General features: G+C 48.9%; 2 protein-coding genes across 3 annotated transcripts; both read right to left on the reverse strand.

Moving 5' to 3' along the window:
- Positions 1-3,278: 3,278 nt before the first annotated feature.
- Positions 3,279-7,529, reverse strand: PYCR2 (pyrroline-5-carboxylate reductase 2). Its single transcript, XM_069544651.1, has 7 exons — positions 7,265-7,529; positions 6,751-6,821; positions 5,521-5,700; positions 5,205-5,426; positions 4,904-4,996; positions 4,554-4,717; positions 3,279-3,984 (listed from the first exon to the last, which is right to left on the reverse strand). The coding sequence occupies exons 1-7, from the start codon at positions 7,329-7,331 to the stop codon at positions 3,819-3,821; spliced, it is 963 nt and encodes a 320-aa protein (XP_069400752.1). The 5' UTR covers positions 7,332-7,529; the 3' UTR covers positions 3,279-3,818.
- Positions 7,530-19,701: 12,172 nt separating this feature from the next.
- On the reverse strand, positions 19,702-25,149 carry LOC138416404 (left-right determination factor 2-like). 2 transcript variants are annotated; one of them, XM_069545489.1, is made up of 5 exons: positions 25,037-25,149; positions 24,021-24,274; positions 22,908-23,154; positions 22,468-22,710; positions 19,702-21,224 (listed from the first exon to the last, which is right to left on the reverse strand). In XM_069545489.1, exons 1-5 carry the CDS (start codon positions 25,045-25,047, stop codon positions 20,861-20,863), a joined length of 1,119 nt encoding a protein of 372 aa, XP_069401590.1. In that variant the 5' UTR covers positions 25,048-25,149; the 3' UTR covers positions 19,702-20,860. The 2 variants fall into 2 exon arrangements, with proteins under 2 accessions (XP_069401590.1, XP_069401588.1); XM_069545487.1 differs by having other exon boundaries at positions 24,021-24,277; positions 25,037-25,088.
- Between the last annotated feature and the right edge of the window lie 2,117 nt (positions 25,150-27,266).

The raw sequence follows: 27,266 nt of genomic DNA on the forward strand, positions 1-27,266 counted from the left end.
AGGCTTAGCCACTGGGCCACCAGCAAAGTTCCCTCCCCATCTCTTACATAAAGGTAGCACACCATCCACTCTGGGTTGGACCTTGAAAAGAGGTGCATTTTATTTTCAGAACACTCCTGATCTCACATTGACACGATTTCCATTCTGCCTATGTTCTGATTTATTGGAGAAAGCAAGCACAAGTCAAGGCTTTAAGAACTTAGTTAGATACAGAGGAAGGCCTGTCTACACCATGGGAACGCTGAGGAAAGAGGCCCAGTCAGGCTTTCCTGTGTGCCTCCCCAGAGAGTTGCTTAGTAACTGACGGCCACATGAGAACAAGGATGAAGGAGGGTATGTTTGTGTCCCACAAACGGCCTGCCTGTGGGGATTGGTGAAAACATTTTTCAGTCTTTCAACCATGGAGATCCTGCCTGCTTATCGTAAGCAACAATCTAAAGCAAAATAAAGAAAGAAATTAAGCAAGAAAGTAACCTCAATCCCACTTCCCCAAAGTAACTATTGCTAACATCTGGGCCAGAGGTTCATGCCCCCATTTCACAGGAGAGCAAAACTGAAGCAATAGATGCGGGAGTGCTTGGGGGTTGGTGTCCTGAGAGAAGCCAGTTATGAAATGGGGGTTGCACCTGGTCTAGGCCCGTCTGCTTGCAGAGTTTAGCTGGGGGAACAGGGAGGGCTCGGTGCGGGCAGAGGGTTGGGTGGCCCCTTCCTTACTCTTTACCTGTGTCCGTGCTGCCTTTTCCTCTGCCTTCTCGTGTTTTCCACTTCTCCTCCCTGTGTCCACATCTGTCCTCGGCCCTTGTGCAATTCAGAACAAGAACTGAGTCTCACTGACTAGGGCACACCCTGGCCTCGCAGGGCTCTCGGCACAGAGAGCGTTCAGCACGCTTCTTCAAAGGCTGCGCTGACCTCCAACACCAGCTCTTACTCCTGAGAGGCTTGCAGGGGGCATCTGGGTGTTCTCCTGGTGGCTCAGGCCACACGCTCCAGACCTTCTGGCCAGGGTGTCCACTGGGAGCTGCCGGCCCCTGGCTCTGCCTGCCTGCATCTCCCGTCCCTGGCCAGTCAGCCCTGTAAGAAGGCGGACAGCTGAGGCGGCAGGCCTGAGGCCCTGTGGAAAAGTGACCGGAACTGTTTCCCTAGAGAGGCCCTCTTTACTCATGCCCTGGAGGACTGGGGCCCCAGCCATCCTGGGTGAAACCTAGTCCTGACCGTACATACCTGGTCAAAGATCAGAAGAAAAGGGCAGGAGGTTCCTGAGCAGGTGAGGACTCACCTGAGCCAGGTGGACTCACACAAGGCATGACTGGGGCCTGGCAATTAGGAGGTCCTCAGTAAATGTATGGTGGTGGATTTAGGCCTGGAAAGGGGGTGACACTGCAGGGGGTGGAGGAGATGAGGGAACAGCATCCTGTCACCTAAGATAGCTTGTCAGCAGGCTTGGTGTAGAAAGGACAGAATTTGGTATCAGACATGGATTTGAGTCCTGGTACCACTTCCTAGCTAATTAAACTAGGGAAACATATTTCCTTTAAGCCTTACGAAGTATAACTTACATACCATAAAATTCACCTTAAGTGTACAATTTGACAACGATGTACAGGTTTGTGCAACCATCACCATAATCTGATTTTGCATGCATTCTTAGTGGTTCAGTTGTATCTGACCCTTTGCGATCCCATGGACTGTAGCCCTCCAGGCTCCTTTGTCCATGGGATTTCCCAGGGGATCTTTCCCACCCAGAGATCGAACCTGTCTCCTGCATTGGCAGGTGGATTCTTTACCACTGAGCCACCTGGGAAGGCCTGTAGCATGTTTATTTCCCATTTATCATTGAATAATACCCATTGTGTGTATTATACATTTTATCCTTTCATCAGTTTTCCAACATTTGGGTTATTTTGGATTCTTGGCTATTTTGAGTAATGCTGCCATAATATCCATGTGCAAGTTTTTGTGTGGATACATTTTCTTCTCTCAGATTGGTACCTACAAGTGGAACTGCCTGGCCACTCTATGTTTAACTTTTTGAGAAACTACCAAACTGTCTTCCAAAGTTGCTGCACCATTTTACATCCCTACCAGAGATACACAAGAGTTCTAACTTCTCCATATCCTTGACAACATTCGTCATTATCCTTTTTAATGAAGAGCCACACTAGTGGGTGTCAAGTGCTATCTCACCGGGCTTTGATTGAAGATGGCAACCCACTCCAGTATGCTTGTCTGGAGATTCTATGGACAGAGGAGTATGGCGGGCTACAGTCCGTGGGGTCACAGAGTTGAGCATGACTGAGCAATTAACACTTGACTTTCATAACTAATGGTGTTGAGCATCTCTTCATGCACTTACCTGCCATCTGTAAATCTTCTTTGGTGAGATATCTATTAACATCTTTAGGGGCCACTGATGTAACCTCTTACTCTTAAAAAAGTCTAGAGCCTAAAGCCATGACACTTTATGTAGAGGGTTTGCAAAGGGGCCACTGTATAATGAGGCGCTTAAAGATGACAGTATTGTCGTACTTGTCACTTTGGCCCCATGGGCTCACAGGTTTGGAGTTGGAGCCCAGCTGCCCTCCCTCTTCACTGGAGGGCAAAGGACGAGCTCCACCAGCACCAGGGTCCACATGTTCTAGATGTTTCTACTGAGCCATTCCACACGGTCTCATTTCATACTCACCAGAACCTTTTGATGAAGGATAACCTCTGTATTTACAGGGATGAAATCTGTGGTCAGAGACACTCAGTAACTTCTCCATGGTCACCTAGTTAAAACTGGTGGAAATTAAGACGTGAACTCAGAGCTGCTGCTGAAGCCAAAGCCACAGGCAGGTGCTGCTGGGGAAAAGCACCAGGCACACAGCCTGCACAGGGAAACTGCAGGACTGACCAGCAACTCAACTGGGGTAAGTCGCTTATCCCCTCTAGGCCTCAGTAGCTTCTATAAAGTGAGGAAGATAATAGTTCCTCCCTCTGAGGGCACTTGTCTGGATCTGATGCAGTGCTTGGCCCACTGCAAGGCAGGTAGCTTCCTCCTCTGTCTGGGATGCCCCCCACTCCCCACCCCCACAAAGTGGGAATGAGCATTGGCCTACCTGACCCTAGGGGCTGGGCTGGAGCAGAGTGTCATTACAGCTGTCGGCCTGGACCCTTATTTCTTCTCATCCCTACTTCCTGCCTATAGATAGCAACCTCCTGCTGAAGCCAGGAACACCTGGCAAGGGCCTCGAGTTCTCTGAAATGATGATTTGAGATTAAGCATAAGAAAAGCAAGGTAATAAAAAATACAACTTTATTAAAGCAGCCAAACTTAGCAACATTGAACAACACATTTTCAGTGGTACACCTATGAAGCAAGAGTTAAATATAACACAGTCTAAGATGTGCATTTCTGATTGTGATAAGTCTGAGTCACTCCTTTTCCTTTTACTAATTCGAGAAGTCCTGGTCATGTTTCGTACACCTTGACTCAGCAACAAGCTGACCCTGCTGTGGGCTCCAGTGGGAGGACCTCAGTTGAAGGAGTCATCCACTGAAGGTCTCCAGGCCTGCCTACGCAGCTGGGGCTCTGAATGAAGTCCCAGCCTCCCTCTCCTCCAAATGTGTGAGGTCTGCAGGGCTGCATCTCATTTCAAGCCACCCCTTCATAGCATCTTCTAACACAAGACAGGAGGGGAAACCAGCGCAGCTGGGTCTAACAGATGGAAGGAGGTTTATCATGAGGACCTGAAGCTGACTGAAACTCTATCACCTCGCCCTACATGGCCCTCACAGCCGAGGGCTCTGGACACAGGGGAAGGCAGACCCAGGCTGCCTTAGTCCTTCTTGCCTCCTGGGACTGGGTTTCTCGTGAGGAGCTTCCCTGAGCTGGTTGGGGTCAGTGTGGTCACTGTGGGGGATTCCAGCTTCACTCTGTCCAGGAGGGTCTTCTTGAGGGCAGCTGGGGAGACCTTCTCTTGGTCAGCCATGGACTGCAGCTCTCTGCAGGCAAAACCCCAAGAGGTTGAAGGAACTACAACTAGATACACAAGGTCTCCCCATCCACTTAACCCCAACCCTTGTTGACTGGATACCACCCGAACTTAGAAACCCAAACCAAACACTCCCCTAAGCTTCTCAGAAGTGCTATTTAACTAAGTATGGCTTACTACACAGATGCAGAGCTTCAAGTGTTATCTGTGATCAGCTAGAGAGAGTGGGGAAAAAAAAATCACAGAATTGGGGGTCAAAGACTTGAAGTCAAATCCTACCTCCATCACTTACTAGCTGTTTGACTTTGGGAAAGTTTGACTTTGGGAAAGCTGTTATCTCTAAACCTCAACTTCCTCACCTGGAAATCAAAGTTAAACCTCAGTTATCAGAACTATGTAAGAATTACACGAAGTAAGGCCTGCAAACCCTTAAGCTCACAGAGTCTAATAAGTGGGTTAACAGAGCACAGACTCCAGCACTGCTAATGGGGCCACAGAAGGCAGATTCTGTAAGATACTGACAGCCACATGGGGCTGGCTCCAAGTGGAGGGCCTGGGCGGAAAAGGAGAGCAACCCACCGTGTTCGGATACAGGAGGCCTCAACCGCGTTGATGAGCAGAGAGCGGAAGCCCCCGCTCTCGAGGAAGTGCAGGGCGTGGATGGTGGCCCCCCCGGGGGAGCACACATTGTCCTTGAGCTGGCCGGGATGCTGCTCTGAGTCCAGCAGCATCTTGGCAGCTCCCTAGGGCAGGAACGGCCATTAGAGGAGAAAACTGCTGGTGCCCCTTGGGATGAGCTTCTCCACATTCACTCCTCCCCAGTCCCTATCCTAGCTTCCCCACCAAGCCCTGCCCTGGCTCAGAGAGCCCTAAGAATCCCATTCCATCCCCACACCAGGGTCCAGAACACGCAGGGAGAAGATACTAACCAGCAAGGCCTGGGCCCCTAGTCGGACAGCCAGGCGCCGCGGCAGGCCCATCTTCACCCCACCATCAGCCAACGCGTCCAGGGCCATGAACGCCTGTGAAGACACTCACTGAGCCCCGGGGCTGCAGGTACTCAGGGGCACGCGTTAGGGTCTTTTCCTGACGACTAGCTCCAAGGGTCAACCTCCTCTACCAGACAGCCTCACCCAAGCGGTGGGCGACAACCCCAGCCCAGGCTTGCCTGCCAGCCCATCTTGCATCCCAGGGTCCCCAGAGGGCTGAGTGAGTATATGAGGGCCTCACGTAGGCAGGTCCGCTGCCGCTGAGCCCTGTGACAGCGTCGATCAGGTCCTCCTCCACTTCCGTGCAGAAGCCCACGCTGCTCATGAGCTGCTCCAGGAGCTGCCCGTCCTCCACCAGGGCGTGGGTGCCCGTGGCATACACTGTCGCGCCCTCCCGCACCAACACAGGTGTGTTGGTCATGCAGCGGATCACCTTGGGTGCCGGCTGGAACGCCATCAACTTCTGGGGTGAAGGCACAAGGCCGAGTCAACTGCCAGTCCCACCAGCACCCACCCCCTCCTCCCATCAACAGGGGCGCCGGGGCTGAGATGGACACCTTTTCCACAGAGCTGATGGTGACGCCAGCCGCACAGGACACCACGATGTGTCTGGCCTGGACGTCGGCCCCGATCTCGTCCAGGATGAAGGGGATGATGTGTGGCTTCACGGCCAGGAACAGCACGTCACTGTGCCTGACCGTCTCCTTGTTGCTCCGGGTCAGGTTCACACCCATCTTCTGCAGGAGGAGACCACCAGGCTCACACCGTGTGGCAGCCTCACGAGCCCTGGCCCTCTCCAGGAGCAGCTGAACCCTTCCAAGCTCATGTGGCCAAGGGCAGCCTGGAATTCCCTACCCTGTTCCCCTCAGAGTTTGCCCCTACCCCCATTGCCTCGAAGTTTTCCAGTGTTGCTACTGGGCAAGTGAGTGCTGGACATGGACAAGCTTCCCCATGGCAAACAGGAAATCACTGTCCCCCATCCCCACCAGTTCTCTGGCACCCAAGGCACCCCTCTGCCAGGTAAGACATCTCCACGGCTTAAAAGTGGCACAGGTAAAGGGAAAGGTGAAATGCTGGTGCCCAATGGTCAGAAGCAGGGCTCTATCCCAACCCTGGACACTTGTTCATCAGGGTGCCTGTTTCTGTGTGGTCCAGGGGTGTAGTTGAGGACACTCTTCTAAGACATCACACTAAGAAACAAGGCCCTCTAGTGATGGCAACACCTGCCATCCCAGGCCCAGACACTGCCTGTTACTTGCCGCCTGCCTCTCCCACACTGCTCAGGTTTTGGGTGAAGACTTGGGATATTCTTTGTTCAGAAAGAGGAAAAACTAACTTGCCAGGTTCTTTCCCAACATGCTCATTTACGCCTCAGAATAGCTCAGCAAAGTGACTACTGTGGGCTTCATTTTATAAATGTGGAAACTGAGGCTAAGAGCAGCTAAATACCTTAACGGATTAAGCTAAGTACCTCAGCTAAGGACCTTAACTGAGCTAGTGGATGAAGCAAAGTGAGTATTTTATTGGGTACATACTATGTGCTAGGTGCTTTCCACACATCAAAACCTCAACTAACCTTCTAATCACCCCAGTGTCTGGACTGGAACCCAAGTCGGTCTGCCTGGCTACTCGCACCACCCTGAGCTGCCCCAGGAAAGATGGAGGACAGTGATGCTCCTGGTAGGGAGGTCAGCGCCGGCCAAGGAACAGCACAGGGGTTCAGCTCATCAGGCCACCCTTTTCCTGGGTCTCCGCCCCGTTCCCCAAACCCTCATACCCCCACCTACCCTGAGAGCGGACACCGTGGGCAGGTCCATTTCCGGGGAGCTGGCTATTATTTTGTGAGCCGACAGGATGCCTACAGAAGACAGGGCTTTTCGGCTGGGGATCATGGCCCACCCGGTTCCCATGTTTTTCCTGGGAGAACAGAGTCAAAACCCACGCAACTCCGACCGTTGTGGAGACGGTCGCTGGTGCACCCCTGCCCCTTAATCCCTTATTAGGGATTTAGGAATCCTTAATTCTACAATGCGGGAGACCCGGGCTCGATCCCTGGGTCGGGAAGATCCGCTGGAGAAGGAAATGGCAATCCACTCCAGTACTGTTGCCTGGAAAATCCCATGAACAGAGAAGCCTGGTAGGCTACAGTCCATGGGGTCGCAAAGAATTGGACACGACTGAGCAACTTCACTTAGTTTCAAGTTCCCCTTTCCTCATTCCTTCACTTTAGTGCGGCGGAGGGCGGTCAAAAGCTAAGCTGGGGACCTTCCGCGCCCCCGCCTCGCGCCTTCAGGCGCTTACCTGCGGCCGTGAAGCCCCGCGCCAAGGCGCAGGCCAGCTGGCCGGCGCCGATAAAACCCACGCTCATGGTTATCCGGGCTCCCTGTCTGCCCGGCCGCCGCAGGAGTCCGCTCAGAGGGTCCCTGAGAGAAACGTGGAAAACCGAGAGCGTAGCCGGCCCGGCGACTACGAGCCTGATCCGAGGAAACGCTCGCAGCTTCCGGCCTCTATTCCACAACCCCGCCTCTCTCACGCTCACCCACCACGCCGCAGGGTTAAACGGCCCCGCCCTGCCAAGGGGACCAATCCGCGGCCGGGACGGGGCCGTGTGCCCGCCTTCTGACACGGGATTTGTGGGCGGAAGCTCTGTCCCAGCGCGCGAAGCCCGGATCTCCGCGCCGCGGACACCCGCGCCCTGGGTGTCCCCCGAGCCCCGCCCCCACCTGCGGGCGGAGATCGCCGCTGGCACCCCGGCACGACCCTAGGCTGAGGCCAGCGGCGAGGTCTGGCTTCTATTATTTCTGGTGCTAGCCGTCAGCCGCCTTTCGAAGGCTAGAGAAACTCTCCAGGTTGCTTATTTGAGGGGACGAATGTGACGCTCCTGGTGAGGCTTTAGACTGGAGCGTGGAGGCCCGTGGGCTACAAGTCAGGCTTCTCGGTGCACCCGGGGATTATCGAGGTTGGAGCTGGGAGTTCCCCCGCTACCGCCCGCACCCTGTCGGCGCGCCCGGGGAGGCGGTGAGGAAGCCCCGGTTATTTACTTGAATTTACGTGGTTTACGCGATTGGTCTTAACTAGGATTGCAAACAGAACCAGTTCCTCTGTTTAGGAAATGATGGGCTCCTTCAGTTCAGTCGCTCAGTCGTGTCCGACTCTTTGCGACCCCATGAATTGCAGCACGCCAGGCCTCCCTGTCCATCACCAACTCCCGGAGTTCACTCAAACTCACGACCATCGAGTCGGTGATGCCGTCCAGCCATCTCATCCTCTGTCGTCCCCTTCTCCTCGTGCCCCCAATCCCTCCCACCATCAGAGTCTTTTCCAATGAGTCAACTCTTCGCATGAGGTGGCCAAAGTACTGGAGTTTCAGCTTTAGCATCAGTCCTTCCAAAGAACACCCAGGACTGATCTCCTTTAGAATGGACTGGTTGGATCTCCTTGCAGTCCAAGGGACTCTCAAGAGTCTTCTCCAACACCACAGTTCAAAAGCATCAGTTCTTTGGTGCTCAGCTTTCTTCACAGTCCAACTCTCACATCCATACATGACCACTGGAAAAACCATAGCCTTGACTAGACGGACCTTAGTCAGCAAAGTAATGTCTCTGCTTTTGAATATGCTATCTAGGTTGGTCATAACTTTCATTCCAAGGCTCCTTAGGACCTGACTAAGGTATCCTCTGACCATGCTGCTTGCTTTCAAAAGCTTCACAAATGTGATATTTACTTTTTCATCACTAGTAAATTTAAGAGAATCGACGCTTTTGAACTGTGGTGTTGGAGAAGACTCTTGAGAGTCCCTTGGACTGCAAGGAGATCCAGCCAGTCCATCCTAAAGGAAATCAGTCCTGAATTTTCATTGGAAGGACTGATGCTGAAGCTGAAATTCTAATACTTTGGCCACCTGATGCGAAGAACTGCCTCACTGGTAACTTTCTCTGATTAGCAAATAATACATGCATTTGAAAAATACAAAAAATAAATGTAAGAAGTCAAAATCACCCACAGTCATACTTCCTAAGGATCGTTTCTTGCAGGCATTTTTGGTATATTTCCTTACATATTATTTTCTGTGCATACAGACCTTTTCCATCATTGGAAATAAATGATACACATATGGTTTTGAAATTTCTATGCTAGATATACAATAAATATTTTCCAAAGTTACTGGAAAGTTATTTAAAATAAGATTTTGGTGACTACTTAGTATTCCATTGTACAGATGCTCAGTCACTCAGATTTTATTTTCTTATGATGACCTTGCTGACTAAAGATCCATTTCGTTTGTGCAGTGGCCCCTGCTGTGGCACTCATGACCATTATGTTTGATGCCTGTGAATTTCCTTTGGAAGCAAGTGTTTATATGTATAACAACAAGTAACAAGTGAAAGTCACTCAGTTGTGTCCAACTCTTTGCGACTCCGTGGACCATACAGTCCATGGAATTCTCCGGGCCAGAATACTGGAGTGGATAGCTATTCCCTTCTCCAGGGGATCGTCCCAACCCAGGGATCGAACCCAGGTCTCCCACATTGTGGACAGATTCTTTTACCAGCTGAGACACCAGGGAAGCCCTGGGCACAAGTGTTGAACAGATGAGATAGGATGGGATGGGATGGGATGGGACAGAACGGGACAGGACCTCCTCACCACCCAGCCACTTGGACACACCTTCAGGAATGGTCAGAAGCTGATGCTTCTATTCAGCCACAGACATACACTCACCTTGTCTGGTACCTGTCTTCTTGGGTGCCTACTCTATCCCTTGACTCCATCTGAAGGGACAGAGAAGCCCAGAAAGAAAGTGGGGAGTTTGCTAAGATTCCAAAACTGCCCACCTCACTTCTCTCCTCTGATCCTCTCATCCACCAGTCAGATGGGTTCAGCTGTTCCTGCCCTTCCTCCCTTCTCACCCCCCACAGTCCTTCACCCCTGTTCCCCTCTAGCTGTCCCAACAAAGTGGGCCATGCTTCACTTCTTCAGTCTCAAGGCCTTCCTGGTCTGTCTCTGATAGTAGGTTCATTTGTCCTAATGTTAAGGGAAACACACTGATTGAAACCGCCCACCCTGGCCAGGCACCATAGTAACTATTTGCATGAGTTGTTTTACGACAGGAGATCCTGGTAAGGAACACGGAACTATTAAGCCACCAACAATCAGAAGAGTTCAGGAGAGATCAAAAGGAGACACCACATGTCCGACCACCTCCCAGAATCCTCCTCTCTGGCATCCATCTTGGCTGAACAAGGTGTGCACCACCAGGAAGGACTCTGAGTCAGAATGATTGGCTAAAGACAACCCAGTAACTAATCCCATCACCATAAAACCCAAGACTATGAGCCATGTGGCAGAGCAGTTCTCCTGGGTTCCCTTACCCTACTGCTCTCCACCCGGGTGCCCTTTCCCAATAAAGTCTCTTGCTTTGTCAGCACATGTGTCTCCTCGGACAATTCATTTCTGAGTGTTAGACAAGAGCCCAGTTTCGGGCCCTGGAAGGAGTCCACCTTCCTGCAACAAATGACAACTCTGGCGGGCTCTTCTTCTCTGCGACTGATATCCTGACCACTCGGGGTACTCAGGAGCCAGCTTGCCTGCCAATGGACCAGACCCAGTGGCCACAAATGGGACCCTTTGGTCCCTGGTCTCCTCCTGATGCGGACAACTGGCCAGGGTGCCCCGACCGATAAGGAACAAGAGACTTTATTGACTTCTCTCCCCTGCCCTCTCTCTTTCCTCTCCTTAACCTTCTTATCTTTCCCCTTTTTTCTAGTCCACTGGTCCTGGATGCAGGAATCTGGTCGAAGGGCCTCAGCCTGAGCTGAGGATTGGAGACTGATCACCTCCACTTGGCAGAGAACTTGAATTCTGGTTCTTTTCTGGGCAGATTTCTGGTAGGGCCAAGTTCTAGTCCTCCCATCTCTGGAGGCCCAGGGTAAAGTCCCACAACGCCTGGGTATCTGCAGGTGGCAAGAGACGTCTGTAAGGCCACCCCTTTCACCCTCCTCTCCCGCCTCTTCCCCCTTCTTTCAACCTGGCTTCCTTTCCTCCCTTTGAAATGTTTGAAGACCTGAGATATGTTCCTTTACTCTGTTAGTACTTGGATCTAAAGTTCTATGTCTTTATAGGAGGTTTTCTGAGAGACTGTATTCTTGTATTTAAGGGAGTGTCTGATGCGGACTGCCAGGTCTATATGTGTGTTTTAACTCTGTGTTCTGTGTTGTGCTTTTTGATGGCCATTTTGCTTTGTCTGGCCACCATTTGGTTTAGACCTGCCGCCATTTTGTTAGAACTTGATTTTCTTTCCCTGTGCCTTGAGACCAGGGCTCTGGCTCTGTTCTCAGGAACACTTATCTAGACCATCTCTAACCCCTGAGACTGAGGAAAAATGGGAAACAGCCTTTAAAAGTTTTATTTATTCCAACTGTTTTTTATAAACTAGTAAATGTTATATTGTAATATCTAATTCATGACTAAGCTTAGAAAATGAAGCTAGATCTTGCATTGTGTCTGTCTAAACAAGTCTTGGTATGTCTTTGTCTCCGGATAATATTTTTGAGGTTAATTTGTAAATGAGCTCTATTTAATTGGCTTAAAGAAAAGTAAGTGCTTACAAATCAAATGATTAAATAATAAATTCCAGGTTCATGTGAACTGGGAAATATTCAATATTAAATAGTTAATGTTTGTTTGTTGACCTATCTAATTATAAACATGTCTTAGATTAATTAACATTAAGTAAAATATTCTCATTGTACCTAGGTTTAATATAAGTTAAATATTATCATATCTGTTACAAGTTTGTCAGCAAGAAAACTACCTCAAGTGAAGAAACTTCTAAAAAAAATGTAAATGAGATATGAGCTTTTGGATAAACTCTATTAAGAATAATTATTCTTTAGAAATATCTGTCTAAAATAGTCTCACCAGATGAATGTAACTTGAATTTCTAAGGGTTGTGCTAAACAAAATGTTGGAAGTCTGTTGCATAGTTAGGTCATTTCCAAATAAAATAAGATTTTGAAACATTTACTTCTAAATGCTAATTTCCTTTTTCAGAGAAACAGAGATTTGGGACTATAAATGAATAACGTTTGGTGCCATCCTAAAATGTTCTAAGAAAGCAGGGGTTTTAGAAATTATCACTGGTATTTATGCTCACCAATCTATAAAATGCTAATATAAAAGTTAGTTCTTGGCTGCTAAAGAAAAGTAGGAAATGTGTTTTCAGTTAAAAAAAAAAAAGTATGAAAAAATACTAAAAAGAGTTATGCATGATCAGGATTTTCTAGAATTGGATTACAATTAGTTAGATAAATGGATTTTGTTAGGAATGACACAGCCATAAGTGAAGGAGGAAACAGACAGAGCTGGACTCCGTCTTAGGCCAGGCTGTGAGCATTAGGCTACACGCATGGTCTCCCTCCCAGTGGACTCTGAACTTTGTGCTCGGTGTCTATAGAAGTGGCATACCAATGGGAAACCAGACCCCCCAATAAAAGAGCCTCAGGATTTGGACTCTCCATTGCTAAAAGAATATGCTAATTATCTCTGTAACAGAACAAAGTCGTAAATTTCATTATGTTTATCGGGATATGACCACAGTCCTATTGATAAATGTCCACTGTTTATCTAGTCTTGTGACACATGAATCATGGGTTAACTTTGATCGTATCTCTCTTTTACTTTGTCCAGACTAGTTTCAAGGAATTTGGGGAGGTGGGTTTGAGCAAGTACACTTAGGGTATATAAAGTGAAAAAAAAAAGCGAAGTGAAGTCGCTCAGTCGTGTCCGGACTCTTTGCGACCCCGTGGACTCTAGCCAACCAGGCTCTTCCATCCATGGGATTTTCCAGGCAAGAATACTGGAGTGGGTTGCCATTTCCTTCTCCATAGGGTATATAAGGTTTTCACAAAACCTGGTCGGGGTCCTTGGCTAAAAGGATACTCTGCCTTGGGCCTGCTGGTGTAATAAACTGCACTCCACTATCTGCATTGTCCTTCTGAATGAGTTTGTTTCCTGGAACACGTGGCTACAACATAAGAAAACTGGTTAGAGCCAACTAGGTCCAAGATGGCAGAGCTGACTTTCACTAGACCTTGAGCCTTGGTATTTACGCCCATTGTGACATATCAACAAGCTAAATGATACACCCATCAACATTGACTAAACCTGACCAAGTGTTCTAAACCCTTTTAATTGATGTTTTTGATAAAAATTCCTAAATATAATTCTTTTGAAGTTCTTTTGACCTCTAGCTAGCTTTGGGGTGCTTCAGAGGGCCCCTGAAACATCCCAAAGAGAGATATTAAACTGTGTTTATTTGGTTGGTTAAATTACATGGAAAAGATTATCAAATGAGTAATAAATCCTCTCATGTTATAATGTATGGTAAAATTACTAATACAGATATCCTAGAAATTATGTGGAATTCTTAACATTCTGATATGTCCTGGTATTCTAATGGAAAACCTGATGACTTTACAAAAGTTAACAAAGGACTGAATGAACCAGCAAATATGTTTATAACTTATGGTTTCTATCTGAAAAATTACAGGTTTGAATCTTGTGTTTTCCAGGAGTAGGGAAAACCTTCCTTTCAAACTAATTATGATAATAATTTGATAAAATTATATGTTATAAACAAAACAATTATATTTTCTCTCTGTCTGACTCCTCCAGAGATTTGAAACTCTTAGGTTTCCAGTAAGTTTATCAAGTGAGTTAGGAAGGTTATCTCACTAACAGGTACAAAAATCTCAAGGAATTTTTGAGACCTTAAAAAGGGAAGAATTCACCTAGATTTGTTAGGAAAAATCTGTGATAAGCTTTTGGTGTGAGTTTCCCAGCCCTGTTTTATTTTAAAAATTCAGTGAGACTATAAATGTTTCAACAAAATAAAAAGTCTATGATCAATTATGGTTATATAAATCATCAGACCAAAATTAGTGAGAACAGATCTATTTTGCAAACTAGCCTTAATTTGGCTATATTTGATAAAAATTAGGGTAATTTTAGGGAGAGAAAAAAAGTATTTTAATAAATGTTAAATCCCAGTTTGTTAAGGGAGGTCTGCATGTAGTAAGACTCATTTCTTGGATAGTTCTTCGCTGTTATGTGATATTACTGTAAAATTTAATTGAATTCTTAAAGAACACCCTAAGTTTGTTTTTGAAGCTTATCTCAGTAATCTATCTTTGGATGAAGATCAGATGCCTCATGACCTGCAACCAGGACTGGAAAAAGACATAATTTAAGGGACTGTCTCCAACCTGGATAGAAGGACTTTTTTTTATCAGTTACTCTTAACTAGCTCATGCACAATGAAACTGAAGGGAAATTAACTCTTAGACTAATTCCCACTTCCAAAGGCCCCTACACTGGATTGGTCTATAGAGAAGATAGCTGACCTGATCTCACCTTAAAATGATGCTCAGAGGAGAAACCACACTACACCAGGATGAGAAGACGACATCAGAGGTAGACAGCTTGCCCAAGATACTGGACCTGATTCATATGATCATTTATAATGTTTTCTTGACTTCTTAGACCTTTGCATATAAATCAAATGCTTTTCTATCATTGGCCTGATCCTATGCTAATTTTAGAAATCAATCCAATTGTTGGGTTTGTGGCCAATTACCTGTGTCTAGTTCTGGGTTACCTTGGTAAATTTCTCAAGACTCTAACTTGTTGGCCCTGAGAAAATTTACTTAAAAAAAAATTATAGTCATATCCAGGTCACTGTGATATTACTAGATGAGATTCCCTCACCAGGCCAATTAATAATGCCTGCTCTGACTCTGGCCTTAAATTTGAGCTTTCTTCTATTACTCAAGCTCAAGCAGAACAACAACCAAAGTTTCAGCAAAGGAGGAAAAAATCTCCTACAATTATGGGATGGATTTATATAGATAATACCAGGCTATGGTAATTTAGGTTTAAAGTCTCCTCTGTGTTGGAAACAATTAAATCATACTAAAGGCAGTCAGTCTAGTAACACTAGAAAACTGGGCTATGTGCCTTATAGAAGGTGCCAATGTATAATTTTCCTGGAAGATAAAGATTCTACAGAGTAGACTAAGTCAGATGACCTGAGATATACTGGGCTACATCTAATGGAAGCTCTTAAGTCTTACTTGTGACTTTACTAATACTGCTGGCTATGTTATTTGTATTTTACCTGTTTTACACAATTGCTGTTTCTTATACTCCCAAATGTGTGACTGAGGCCTCTGATAGAATAATATATATTTGCATATGAGATCAATGATGGTAGCAGTGTAACTCTAGATATGGGAAGAAGCAATGAGAGGGAATATTGTCCTGGACCAAGAGGCTAGTAAGACAGGTGGTCCAGGGAATTTGGGATACTGTTTTATGGCCTAGTCCAGTAACAGCACACTGAGTGGCCTATCATCAAAATCTTTGCCAAACCTGAGAATGGACATTCTCAGCACCATGGGATAAAATGGTGATGAAATGCCCCCCTTAAAATCATGGTCAAGTTTAAAAGCAAAAAGAGATTTTGCAAACTGAAAACTGACACTTGCCATCTACATCTGCAAAGATTAAATCATGGCCACTGCAACTGCTGACTTTCAATGCCCCTGAAAGGAGTTCAGGGTGAAAATCAGGAATGAGGCACTCTGCTTTTTATGAGTTCCAATTCTTGCATCTTCTCATACCTAGAGAAACACAGACGTCATTAATGGTGACATCTGCTTTGGCTATTAAGGAAAATTTTTACAATTAAAAGTCAAAATAGAGTAGCTATGGTTCAAACAACCTGGGAAATAACTAGGTGACACTATGAGTGTAATTTCAGATTAGACATATTGCTAAACACTTGAGTTTTCTGAGTCATGTCAGGCTTAGATGCCACCATTCTCAAAACAATGTCTGCTGGAAGCTAGTAACTGCAACCTTACTTTTTATAAAACCAGGCAACTGGCTACTTGGCTACAAGTCTCCCCGAAGTGCCAGGTCCAGACTGGGTTTCAGGCCTATTCTTCTAAAAAGAAATGAGATTTATTTTGTCTGTTAAAATTCCAGTTATGCCTCCTCCAGCTACTTCTAATTGGGTCTGTTACAACAAAATGGCAGACCAAGGAACTGAGATTTTAATCATACAAGACTCAGATCTAGAACTTGGAACTCAGGAATACTTCCAATTCAGTGTCTATTCTCCAAGCTGAGGCGATCCTATGCCCCATTTTGACAGGAAGTTATCACAGTCATAGTTGCCCAGTTCCCTAAATTAAAACTGAGTGGGACTCTGTGGGGCTCTGGAGTACAGATCTGTTCTGTGTTCTCCATTTCTTGTCTGTAGGATATAGGCTTCATTCAGCCTCCTTGACCTTCCCTGAGTTCCAAAGGGTGGATTCAAACAAGCTAATCAGGGAAGGGAGGGGATACAGAAACAGGAGAAGCAATCAAAGGTTGGTACAGCCTTGAGACAGGGTCCTGGTTCCTACTCAAAGAAATATGCATAACAATGTCTTTGAGTTCTTCTACAGAACTGGAGCCCCCACTCAGGCGCAGGATGGTAACTTCAGACTAAACACAAGATTCCTGGACCACAGCTCTGTTGCTTTACCACCAACCAATCAAAAAAAAAAAACAAAAAAAGAAGTCACAAACCCTGCAGCCCTCACCCCACATGTTGCCTCCTGTTTCTGGGGACCAGTGATGACCATCCTGTTAGGTCTTCTGTTTGGCCCCTGTCTATTTGACCTCTGAGAGGAGCCAACTAAAGTGCTGTTATTATAAGGGTGAATGCTGGTTTCAGTCAAGGAAAAAAAAAAAAAACCTTGGCTTAGATCAGGTAGAGAGAGACTTCTTCTCTGCTAGGCAGGCCTATGCCCATGCACAGCAGGAAGAAGTTACAGAAGAAAGAGACCTCCACCCCAATTCCCAAGAAGTATCTTGAGTATGAAGTCTCTCAGGGGGGAGTTGTTAGGGGAAGCACACTGATTGAAACCACCCACCCTGGCCAGGCACCATAGTAACCATTTGCAGGAGTTGTTTTACGACAGGAGATCCTGGTAAGGAATATGGAACTATTAAGCCACCAACAACCGGAAGAGTTCAGGAGAGATCAAAAGGAGACACCACATGTCCGACCACCTCCCAGAATCCTCCTCTCTGGCATCCATCTTGGCTGAACAAGGTGTGCACCACCAGGAAGGACTCTGAGTCAGAATGATTGGCTAAAGACAACCCAGTAACTAATCCCATCACCATAAAACCCAAGACTGCAAGCCACGTGGCAGAGCGGTTCTCCTGGGTTCCCTTACCCTACTGCTCTCCACCCAGGTTCCCTTCCCCAATAAAGTCTCTTGCTTTGTCAGCACGTGTGTCTCCTTGGACAATTCATTTCTGAGTGTTAGACAAGAGCCCAGGTTTGGGCCCCGGAAGGGGGTCCCCCTTCCTGCAACACTACGAATGGAGATGATCCAAAGAATGAATCCTTGAATTGCTCCCAGCAAGTCAAGTGGCAGGTGCTCTTGATCCCTAATCCTCTGGGATTTAGGAACTTCCAGGGAGGCACCTTTTGCATATATTTTTGCTTCTTCTTATACCAATAATCCATGGTTATTATAGAAAAATTAGAAATTAGATCAAATGGAAAAGTGAACATTGCCTTTAATCCCATCACCTAAGGAGAACCAGTGTGGCTCTTTTGGAATGTGACTCTACACCTTTTTTTTTTTCCTATGCCTTAAGGCACAGCTTAACTTTAATTTCCAAAACAGTTATGAACTCATGCTGTATGTGAACAGGTCAGGTTGTGTATGAACAGGAGATGCAAAAACCAAAATAATTCTGTTTTAGGATTGTGGGATTATGTGCAGTTTTCAATTCATTCAAAATTATCTTTTAATGTTGTTACTTCATCTTTTCAGATGAATAGCATCTACTATTCAGATGCTATTAATTAGCTTTGTACATCAACATAGAAAAGCCATGAACTTCAGTAAGTCAGACAGTGGGAAAAAAGTTGTAATTACACGTCACTTGTAATGAGATTTGGCTTAATGTCTGTATTAGGGTTTTTTTTTTTTTTATTGCTGCCATAACAATTTATCACAAATTTAGTGGCCTAAAGCAAAACAAATTTGTTATCTCACATCCTGTGGGTCAGAGATCTGAGTGGACCAAGCTGGTTTCTGTGCTCCAGGTCCCACAGGCCAAATCAAGGTGTCAACTGATCTGGGTTCCTGTCTGGAGGCTTTTGGGGAAGAATCAGCATTGAGTCTCGTTTAGGTTGTTGGAAGAATTTGGTTCCATGTAGCTGTAGGACTAAGGTCCCTTTTCCTTGCTGACTGTCAGCTGGGAGTCCTTTTCACCTTCTGAAAGTTACTCTCATTTCCTGGCTCATGGTCCTTTTCATCTTGAAACCCACAATGGAAGATGGAGTCCTTCTGAAGCTTTGAATCTCTTGACCTCCCCTTTTGCCTCCAGCTGGAGAGTTCTCTGCTTTCGTGTGATTAGATGGGGTATACCTGAATAATCCAAGATAATCTCCCTATTTTAAGATCTGTAGCCTTAATTGCATTTGCCATGGCCCTGCGCCATGTAACAGGACATAGTCACAGGTTCTAAGGATTGGGAGGCATGGACATATTTGGAGAGAATATTCTGTCTGCCATACTGTCTCTCTGTGCTGATAAGCACATCCTAACATGCTGAAATGGAACCAGTCTCCTCGATGTTTTTTAGCTCATTGGATGATGTGAGCAGGCCCATCCTTGCCACTGATTGCATGTGACTGAGAGTCCATAGTCCTTTTAGAGTTGCAGATACATCATTGAGTAGCTGGGAGAATTCTTTGGATGGTTTTGATATGCTTCTTATAGAGACAGCAGCTGTATGACCTGGTACTCACAACAGGCCAAGTGGCAGGTCTTCATTTTGTTGTCTTAGGAAGGTAATATAGCTCCTTACAAGTCAGAGACAAATTTCCTCTCCCTACCTCCAACTATAGGCTTGCCATGTCCTCAAATCCTGGCTGTTTTTTCCCTCTGCTATTCAGATGCTATTAATTAGCTTTGTACATCAACATAGAAAAGCTATGAACTTCAGTAAGTCAGACATAAGGAAACCCCACTGAGCAGAGAAAGTAAACATAGTAGAATTGCCAGACGTACATGTTAATTAATTCCTGTGTCATCAGCAGAGCATGCTTACTGGGGCATGTTGAATCTCTACTCCATAGATTTGCATTGCCTCAGCCTTGATTTCTTCATCAGAAAAATGGGAATAATAATACCTACCTCAAGAAATAGTTGCAAGAATTAAGTGACATAAAGTATAAGATGTTGCCTAGCATGGCTGCCAGGTTCAGAATGAATGCTCAGTAAATGTTCACTTGCCTGCCCTGTCCCCAGAACCATCCCCTAGGAGTTGGGGGTCCTTGGTCACCCCCTTTCTTCAGATCATTATGTTGCTCTCATTCCCCATTATTGCTCCCTCTCCCCTATGTAAGGAACACTAGAAAATAAATACAGGGACTTCCCTGGTGGTCCAGTGGTTAAGAAGCTGCCTTCCAATGCAGGGGATGCAGGTTTGATCCCTGGCTGGGGAATTAAGATCCCACCAGGCCCTTGCACGGCAACTACTGAGCTGTGCACTCTGGAGCCCACGTGCCACAATGAAAGATCCTGCATGCTGCAACTAAAACCTGATACAGTCAAATGAATAAAAAATTTTTTAAAGAAATTAAATACACAGACACAAAGTGAAACATCACTTCTATTTTATTTCAGCAAATTATCTACATGCAATTGGTTTCTTTTTGCTAAGTTTCAGAAAACCATGTAAATACATGTGAGTTCTGGTGATAAGTTTTCTAAAACAGTGGAGGAAATAACCTAAATATTTTAGCACAGGCAATTCTCTGTCTCCAGAGAGGCAGAGGAGTGGGTGAGGGTAGGGTTGTCCGATCCCCAGGGTGATGAAGTCCTAGAGCCAAATCCCAAATCCTCCTTTTTAAAAGGAAATGGTGGCCCAAGGTCACAGTTTATGGCCCTATTAGATCCAGAAATCAGGTGTCCTAATTCCCCGTCCACTGCCCTTAGGCTAAACCCCTTCATCCTCCCTTCTAGCACTCTATCAGGGGAATGGGGACCGAAGTATATTTACAAAAGCCCAGAATAGGTCAACATTTTGGTGAGTGGGGATTAGTGGCACCCCACTCCAGTACTCTTGCCTGGAAAATCCCATGGACGGAGGAGCCTGGTAGGCTGCAGTCCATGGGGTCGCTAAGAGTCGGGCACGACTGAGCGACTTCACTTTCACTTTTCACTTTCATGCATTGGAGAAGGAAATGGCAACCCACTCCAGTATTCTTGCCTGGAGAATCCCAGGGACAGAGGAGCCTAGTGGGCTGCCGTCTATGGGGTCACACAGAGTCGGACACGACTGAAGCAACTTAGCAGCAGCAGCAGGGGATTCTTTTTAGATTTTCTCCCTGCCTAGGGGAAACAGAGGGATTTTTTGTTTGGTTTGGTTTTAATTCATCACGTGATAGAGTAAGTCAGTCGATTTTCCCAGTTCACCCCAGTTATAGGGTGTGTTGTCCCATACTCAGTTGAGAATTTGCTAGAGAACAGAAACTCGGAGCTGACAGTCTGTCCATGCTCAGCTGTATCCTTTATACAAGTTGGCTGAAATTTCCTTCTACAGCTCTGCCACCCGGGTTGTATTAGTTACTCACGTAAGTGCTCAGGGCGGGTGATGGATAGGAGGGCAAGAAACGGAAGAACACACAAGAAAGTTACAGGAGGTGCACTCAAGTGATTGATGCAGGGCTAACTTGCTAAGTAGAAAATTAAGACCTATGTTCAGACCTGCTTTGTGCACGTGCCTAGTCAGAGGCCTTCATGCTACACTCCACACCTACGGCTCCAGCTTCCTTGGCACAAGTGCCCCATCTGAAGCACAGCTGCACGTCTGCACCCTCATGTTGGGCAGGCTGACCACCTGGGGCTGGAGTCGGCCTCCCTCCTGGATGCTGACAATCATGGGCAGTGAGGTCGTCTCCGAGGCGATGCACTGTCGAGGCCCCAGAAAAGGCCACTTGAAGGTCAGGGACTCTGGGGGCTGCTGGCAGGTGCCCACACACTCATAGGCCAGGAAGCCTGGGGGCTCCAGGACCCAGTTCTCAGCCCACCTCATCCCCCGCAGGTCAATGTACATCTCCTGGCGGCAGCAGCGGGTGCCCTCGGTCACCGGTGCCTTAGGACCACAGTTTCCTTGAGCTCTGGGGAGCGTGGCAAAGAGAAGCAGAGTCAGAGGTCAGCTGGGAAAGCAGGCGTCAGGGGGCGAAGGGCAGGGCCTAGTGGGGGCATCTGGAGGGAGAATTATGATCCATCTCTCACTACAAAAGAACTGGAGGACTTCCCTGGTGGTTCAGTGGTTAAGAATCCCCCTGCCAATGCAGGGGACGTGGGTTCGATCCCTGGTCTGGGAAGATTCCACATGCCTGGGAGCAACTAAACCCGTGGGCCACAACTACAGAATGCTGCGTGCCTAGAGCCTGTGCTCTGTAATGAGAGAAGCCGCCACAACGAGGAGCCTGCACACTACAGCCAGAGGGTAGCCACCACTCACTGCAATTAGAGAAAGCCCGCACAGCAACCAAGACCCAGCACAGCCAAAAAGTAATTAATTAAAATTTAAAAACTGAACATTTGTGACAAGTGCTGAATGAATAAACATATCTGAAACATAAGTCATAAATCGGTTACTGTTTTATAATGGTCTCCCAGGATGCCAGGCACTGAACTAGGTACTTTCAGCATCATCCCTATTACACCTGAGGACACAGAGACCAAAAATGTTAACTGACATGCCAGAGGCTCTGCAGCCAGTAGAAAGCAGAGTTAAATGAACCTAGGCCACTCTACTGCCCAGCAAGGTCCACTCCAAAGCCTCATCTACTCCAAATAGCTAATGTGTCCCATGAGGAAAAAATTCAGGAAAGCTATTCAACCTTGTGCTGTGCTTAGTCACTCAGTCGTGTCTGACTCTTTGTGACCCCATGGACTGTAGCCTGCCAGGATCCTCTGTTCTTGGCGATTCTCCAGGCAAGAATACTGGAGTGGGTCGCCATGCCCTCCTCCAGAGGATTCTCCCAACCCAGGGATCGAACCCAGGTCTCCCGCATTGCAGGTAGATTCTTTACCATCTGAGCCACCAGGGAAGCCCTTAGTAACCACTAATGGCTTTTAATCTTTCAAAGAATTAATTAGAGAAAAGGGTAGAGTGAAAATAGATGATTACAATAATGAATATGTAACAATGACAACATAAAACCCATTGAAAATATCTGAAGGTGTTTTCAACAAAATGTTTAAATAATAAAAATGTCTGCCATTAGAAACTCTGACATAGGGTGAGGAATCAGTTGCGTCCTGGGGCTATCAGCCTCTGCTCCCCAGCCGGTCCCGCCAACCGAGGGGCCTGGACCACCCAGTCCACCCGCAGCCTGCCCCCGGGCCTACCCGTAGTCCCTGAGGTCCAGGGTGTGCAGCTCCAGCTGGGGCTCCCCCTGCCGGCCGCTCGACGGCCCCTGGGGGGCGAAGCGGACCAGCCTGTGGGCGCTGGAGGCCAGCGGGCCCAGGTGCTCCCGCTGCACCAACACCTGCAGGAGCAGCGGCTGCCGGGGGCTGCCCAGCTGCTGCCAGAAGTTCACTGCCTCGGTCACGTCCAGGGCCTTCCAGCCGCTCTCGTGGATGGACACCAGCCTGCGACACCGCACGGAGGGAGACACAGGCCCGCGCTCAGGCGTGGGGACTGGGACTGCCCGGGGTGGCCCCGGGGGCGGCACCTCTCCCACCCGCTCCCGCGTGTCCCCGCCGGGACCGAGCCGCCCCTCCTCCCGCCCCGGGCCCAGCCTTTCTTCCCTCCCCCGAGCCCCACACCGCAGCCGCGACCTCCGCACCTGGAGTCGATGAGGGCGGTGCGGTTGGAGCCATCGTCGCGGACGTGCAGCCACTGCACGGTGACCCGGGCGCGGTCGCTGCGCGGGAAGAGGCGCTCGTGTCTGCGGAGCGCGGCCCTGGGGACCGGCTCCTGGAAGAGACGCAGCACGGCCTGCACCAGCTCGCTGCGGGGCGGCAGACGCTGCTCCATGTCGAACACCAGCAAGTATGAGGACGCCTCGGACTCCAGGAACCTGCCAACCACCTCTGGGGACAGGAGCGGGGTCAGCGGGGCCCCTCCGAGCACCAGGTGAGCTCTGAGGATGCAGGGCCACTGAGGTGGTGGCCAGGCTGGGAGAGACCAGCCCCCTGCTCTGTCCCCATGGGCAAAGGCCAATTACCTGAAAATCCGTCTTGTTTTTAACAACCTCGGCCCAGCGGGAAGGCTGGCGGGGCTGACCAGGCTGCCTCAGCTGGGATGCTGAAGACCAGACTCCTCACCTGGGGGCACCTGGCCTTGGGTGTAGCTCTGGGCACTGAAGAAGTGAGTCCAGGCCCAGGGAGGTAAGAGGCTGAGTAGGACTCAGGATGCCAGCTTCCCTGACAACTGAGTATCTTCCCATCACACTTCAGTGTTGTTCCTACCCCTTTCCCTCCACAATAATATTTCCCTCCACTTTAATATTCACATTGCTGCGAGATGGGGCAGATAATCACATCAGTGTTCCAGAGGAGCAAACAGAAAAGAAAACTGTGATTGTAAACCTGTTTGCTCAAGGTCAGGCTACTAGTATCAGAGTGAAAAGGGAACCTGAGAAGCCCTGACTCTACCGCACCTCCCTGAGGCTTCCCAGCCAGGGTTCTTGCCACACCCATCCTCTCCCATTGGCTTTGCTTGCTCTTCTCCATCCTTATCTTCTCTGATGCCGTGGCTTTGTCAGCTGGTCCAGCCCAGCCCAGCTCCTCCTGGCCCTGAGAGGTGGGGTCCTCAGTGCAGACAGAGACCAGGGGCCCAGGCCCGCCGTCCTCACAGGCCATGGTCCCCCCTCACTGCCCCGTGGACCCTGCACTCAAGACGCCCCCCAATCCTCACCACCACAAAGACCAGGCTGCAGCAGGAGGGCGGGCCTCACCTCGGAAGTTCTGGCTGAACCTCTTTCCCCGGGAGCGCGCCCCATGGCTGCGCTGCAGCAGGGCCACGTACTGGGTCCTCACGTGGGCGGGGATGACCAGCCCCTCCACGGCGGCCTTGTCCACGATGGGGACCTCGCTGAGGTGCAGCTGCTGCAGCAGGCTGTCCAGGATCCGCTCCTCGGTCAGGGCCGCCCCAGGGCCAGCCTGGGGCAGCACCCAGAGGGCCCAGCAGAGCCACAGGGGCCGCATGGCGCTGCTGGGGAGAAGGAGGGGCAGAGTGGACGTGTCCCCGGATGAGGCTCCAGAAGGGTCCCAGCAGCGGGGTGTGCTGAGAGCCAGGCTGGGCCAGCTTTATAGCAGCCCTGGGCTGGGCCAGGATGGTGGGAGGGGGGAGAGGCTGGGAGGAAGGGAGGTCACACCCCTCAGACCTCCTGGGAGCTCAGCATCCAGACAGGTCCCTGAGCCCAAGGAGGGGGCTGTCTAGAAGGGCACAAAGGGCTGTCTGGATGCCACACAGACCTGGGGCCTCTGACCGTTGCTCTCTGGCAGCTCAATAATAATTTTAGTGCCTGTTGAATTTCCCTGATCCTACCCTAGTCCTTAGTCTATGAAAAAGTGAGCCTAGCCTGTGACAATGAGTGTCCTGAAGGCCAGTCTGGGTCTAGGTTGCTCACTGACAGGAAGGAAGGAGGGAAAATGTTCTGCATTGCTGCCTCTTCTACGCCAGGCCCCGTTAAGGCACTTTCACAGAAGCCCCTTGAGTTACCACCCTCCGTTCTTCAGTGCCTGCAAGCCCCCTCCTGCTCCTTTTGCAGTCCCTCAGGGGACTCTGTCCTTCCTTGTGGCAGAAGGAAGCTAGACGCCATGAAGACAGGACAGCTGGCAGCTCAGCTCTGCTGGTTCCAAGAGAAGGAATTTCTCCAAGCGTCTCTGCAACCACAGGACTGCAGAGAGGTTTCCCCCCACCCCGCAAGCACAGCATGATTCTGGGGAGCCCTCTGAGCAGTGACCCTACCTTGGGTACATGGCGTCAGCGCTCAGTTTGAGCCCAGGTCACGCTCGGATTCAGAACACAGGAGAGGAATCTGGAATGCAGGGGTCAGAGCTACCCAGAGTCGCATCCTGTCCAAAGTCACAGGAGCACGTGGGGAGAGAGGCCCCGGTGCCACCTCAAACACACAGTTGAGACTGGCAGGGCTTAATGGTGGGCCTGCTGCTCGCTGGCTGTTTGACCTGCTAACAAGCTCCCTAACTTCTCAGTGCCTCGGTTTCTCCTCTGAAGGAGGTGATGACAGGTCTACTTCCTAAGGCTAGTGTGAAAGTGTTAGCCACTCAGTCATCCAACTCTTTCCGACCTCATGGACTGTAACCCACTAGGCTCCTCTGTCCATGGACTTCTCCAAGCAAGAATAGTGCAGTGGGTTGCCATTCCCTTCTCCACAGGATCTTACGGACCCAGGGATCGAACCTGGGTCTCTTGCATTGCAGGCAGAATCTCCAGGGAAGCCCAAGGCTAGTATGAAGATTAAATGAATTACACACCTAAAACATTCAGGGCAGGCCTGGTGTGGTGAGCACCCTAGCGGGTTTGTTCTTGTTCTCACTGGTCTGCTGTTAAGGTCTCAGGGTGTGCCTTTCTAAAAATGAAGATGACAAGGAGAGGAGTCATTTCCTGAGTGTCACTCTGTGCCAGGCACTGTTCTGGGCTCTGAACATGTATTCACAACGGCCCCAGGAGGCAGGTGCCAGCACCCACCAGTCTTCCAGATACAAGCCAGAACATGCGCATGAAGGAACCTGCCTGAGCTCGCTCAGCAGGTGGAGGGCGAGGAGGTCAATGCAGGCCTCTGTCCCCGAGGTCCCTCCTGGCACGAGGCATTTGAGGAAGTGCAGGAGGAAGCCCGTCTTGAAACATGATAGCCTCACCTCCTCATGTTCTGTCACATGCCAGATGAGCCGTGACGGTGGAAGAGGATGAAGACTGTGGTTGGGGCCAAGGGGCCCAGTGGGCAGGGAGCACCCCTCAGCTCCTTCCCAGCACAGGCACCCTGGCCTCCTCTGTGGGTAACTGTGTTACTGGTGGGTCTCTTGTCCCATCCCCCTGCTGCTGTGCTACTCACATTCCAGGCAGAGGAAGAGAAAAACTTCTGGTGCTTAAGGGAGGAATTCCTTCCGGAAGAGAGCACAAAAGCATATGTATATATTTGCACATGTGCGTAAGGTGGGGGGGACTTATAATTTGAAGAAAGGGAGGAATAATAATAAGGCTGATAACAATCATATTGGCTAATACTGCTTATGAGCTGCACACTGTTCTGAGTGCTTTGCATGCATTAACTCTATCCTCACAACTTGCCATTATTGTTCCCATTTTACAGATGAAGAAACTGAGGCATAAAACTGTCACCTGACATGTCCAAGGTCATACAGCTAGTAAGTGCCAGAGCTCGGGTTATTTGAAGGGAGGAAACAGAGATTCTGTTAAGTACACAGGACAGGATAAGAGGAAATACAGAAATTCAGAGACTGAACTGGAGAGGGGAGAGAAGGCAGATGGGGGAGAGTGGGGAGCCTCTCAGGGGGCAACACAATCGTGACCTCTGCTGATTCTCTGCTCGCCTTTCCTCCTCTTGCACCTCTGTTTCCTCAGAATTTGAGTGATCCTCAGGGCAGAATTCACATCCCATCTCGGAGTTCATACATCATGTTATTCTGACACCCCCTGAAATATAAGGTGCCACCTCTGGGTCCGGCCTGAGGGGGCCCTCCTGCTCTCCCTGTGACAAGTGTAGCCTTCTTCAAAAGGAGAACTGTTGTCTTTCTTTACAAGGGATTAGCAGGGAAAGGACTTACTTGGTGCAAACATTTGGGCCTTAAGTCAGGCCAAAAGGTGCAGAAGTGTCGCATTTACAGGAGACTCAGGACATGGGGCCCTCAGTCCCCGGAAGTTGTTTTGGGCAGGCATTCCGTAAATATGCAGTAGTCCACCCTCGCCACTGGGTGAGAGGAAGCACTGGGGCTTATCACTGGCCAAGGCGGTGCCAAGGATATAACACCCAGGCTGCCCTCGCAGGCCGAGGCCCCCTCGCCAGGCCTCCAGCATCTGGATGTCCGGGAGCTCCATGGGGCTGGAAGCTCAAAATGAGGCCTTGGCGGGCCCCCATGTTATTTCAGCATGACCTGCTGTCTGAGGGCAGAGGTTGGCCAAGCCCTGGGCTGCAGCTCCCTGACCACGTGCCCACACG

The sequence above is a fragment of the Ovis canadensis genome, chromosome 12 (assembly GCF_042477335.2).
Source record: "Ovis canadensis isolate MfBH-ARS-UI-01 breed Bighorn chromosome 12, ARS-UI_OviCan_v2, whole genome shotgun sequence".
NCBI lineage: Eukaryota > Metazoa > Chordata > Mammalia > Artiodactyla > Bovidae > Ovis > Ovis canadensis.

Bases quoted from the DNA above. Each gene is read 5' to 3' on its own strand.
- PYCR2 (XM_069544651.1), bottom strand. From the start codon at position 7,331: ATGAGCGTGGGTTTTATCGGCGCCGGCCAGCTGGCCTGCGCCTTGGCG. The intron at 6,822-7,264 runs GTAAGCGCCTGA...TGTCTTCTGTAG, and splicing joins GCGGGGCTTCACGGCCGCAG to GCATCCTGTCGGCTCACAAA. The intron at 3,985-4,553 runs GTGGGTTGCTCT...TTTTGCCTGCAG, and splicing joins GCCTCCTGTATCCGAACACG to AGAGCTGCAGTCCATGGCTG.
- LOC138416404 (XM_069545487.1), bottom strand. The intron at 23,155-24,020 runs GTGAGGCCCGCC...TCCTGTCCCCAG, and splicing joins GTTCAGCCAGAACTTCCGAG to AGGTGGTTGGCAGGTTCCTG. The intron at 21,225-22,467 runs GTAGGCCCGGGG...CACGCTCCCCAG, and splicing joins CTGGACCTCAGGGACTACGG to AGCTCAAGGAAACTGTGGTC.